The 1,386-nt window shown below is 31.4% G+C and overlaps 1 protein-coding gene across 1 annotated transcript; it reads right to left on the reverse strand.

Annotated features, from left to right (window-relative positions):
• Positions 1-238: 238 nt before the first annotated feature.
• On the reverse strand, positions 239-1,003 carry LOC122031396. The gene is made up of 3 exons (XM_042590511.1): positions 789-1,003; positions 624-716; positions 239-373 (listed from the first exon to the last, which is right to left on the reverse strand). Exons 1-3 carry the CDS (start codon positions 951-953, stop codon positions 239-241), a joined length of 393 nt encoding a protein of 130 aa, XP_042446445.1. The 5' UTR covers positions 954-1,003.
• Between the last annotated feature and the right edge of the window lie 383 nt (positions 1,004-1,386).

Below are 1,386 nucleotides of genomic sequence, written 5' to 3' on the forward strand. Positions count from 1 at the left end.
GAATGCTCAGGTCCAAAAACCTCACTATATAAAGAATATAATTAAAGTCGAACCATATGTAATAACTTTTACAAATAATGAAATGAAATTATAAGTAAATTGTTACCGAAATGCCTCCTCATGGACTTCCAGTGGTTGTGTTCCTTCAGGTTTATCTTTGAGGAGACGATCTACAGCCTCTTTAAGTAAATTCTAACAAGAAAATAAATTGTTATTATAAATAAAAAAAATATAAAAGTTAACTTAAAAAGTAAAATATTATTACCTCAGTTCGTATTGCCTGATCGTCAATAGCGGCACCTCCTTTCTTTCTACTTCTCCGACTCAATTGTTGTATTTCAATACGACTTGGTTTTCTACCATTCTCTTGAGACTAACAAGATAAGAAATCCACATTTAACAACAAATATTAATAGAATAAATTATTCTATATGTGCAACAACTTATATTGCTAATTTACAGATTCCATCAAAAGCTAACTAATATACATTACATTGCTTGTAATCAATATTTAGAATCTCATAAAACCTTGAAACTTCAAGGATAAAAGCATGAGTGTAAAACAATAAATGAACAATGAGAAACTAACTATAAGGAAGAAAAGAAATAAATTTGATTCTTACAAATTTATATTCCAATGACGGAATATTAGTGCGTCCCTGTGCATGAGTCCCTTTCTTTTTGTTTGCATTTTCTCTATTGATTTTTGAAGTTTTCTAGCACAAAAATTTATAATGAAATTATAACATTTATAAACAGATATAAAAAATAATTCATACTAGTTATACCTCAGTAGACTTCCAATAGTTACATAAAACTTCCCAAGTTTGAGGTGTTAATCCATGAGGAATGGGTTGTATTGCAACAAGCTCTTCTAGTGGAATATTTGAATCATAAGATGTAGCTTTCACTTCAGTCCTCCACCGTCTCCATGCGGCCCCCATCATTTGCATTATAACTCTTCTATGGTGATTGGGGATATAGAAACGTGCCTATAAACATAAAATGAATTAAATATGTTCATTCTTTAAATTTAAAATTGAAGGTAAACACTTGTAAACTTACAGAAACAAGTTTCCATGCATCATTCAATCGATTTGTTGGCATTTTTCTCCAATCTAAAAAGTGTAGAGGCAACACAAGTCCATTCCGTGCAATAGTCCCAATAAAATTTGCAAGCGTCGGTTGTAGATCACCAAAAGGTTGTCCCCTTTCATTGAATTCAACTACGAGCACATGATCGGGATGTAATGCATGAATATCTCTCATGATAGTCTTGCCACGTTTTCTTTGCTGACTTTGGGATGAAGGCATGACCTCATTTTCAACTGAAAAAAAAAAGTAATTTGCACTTAGTGTTGTAAAAATAATTTACTTTTCATATCC

This window comes from Zingiber officinale, chromosome 11A (assembly GCF_018446385.1).
Source record: "Zingiber officinale cultivar Zhangliang chromosome 11A, Zo_v1.1, whole genome shotgun sequence".
NCBI classification, from domain to species: Eukaryota; Viridiplantae; Streptophyta; class Magnoliopsida; order Zingiberales; family Zingiberaceae; genus Zingiber; species Zingiber officinale.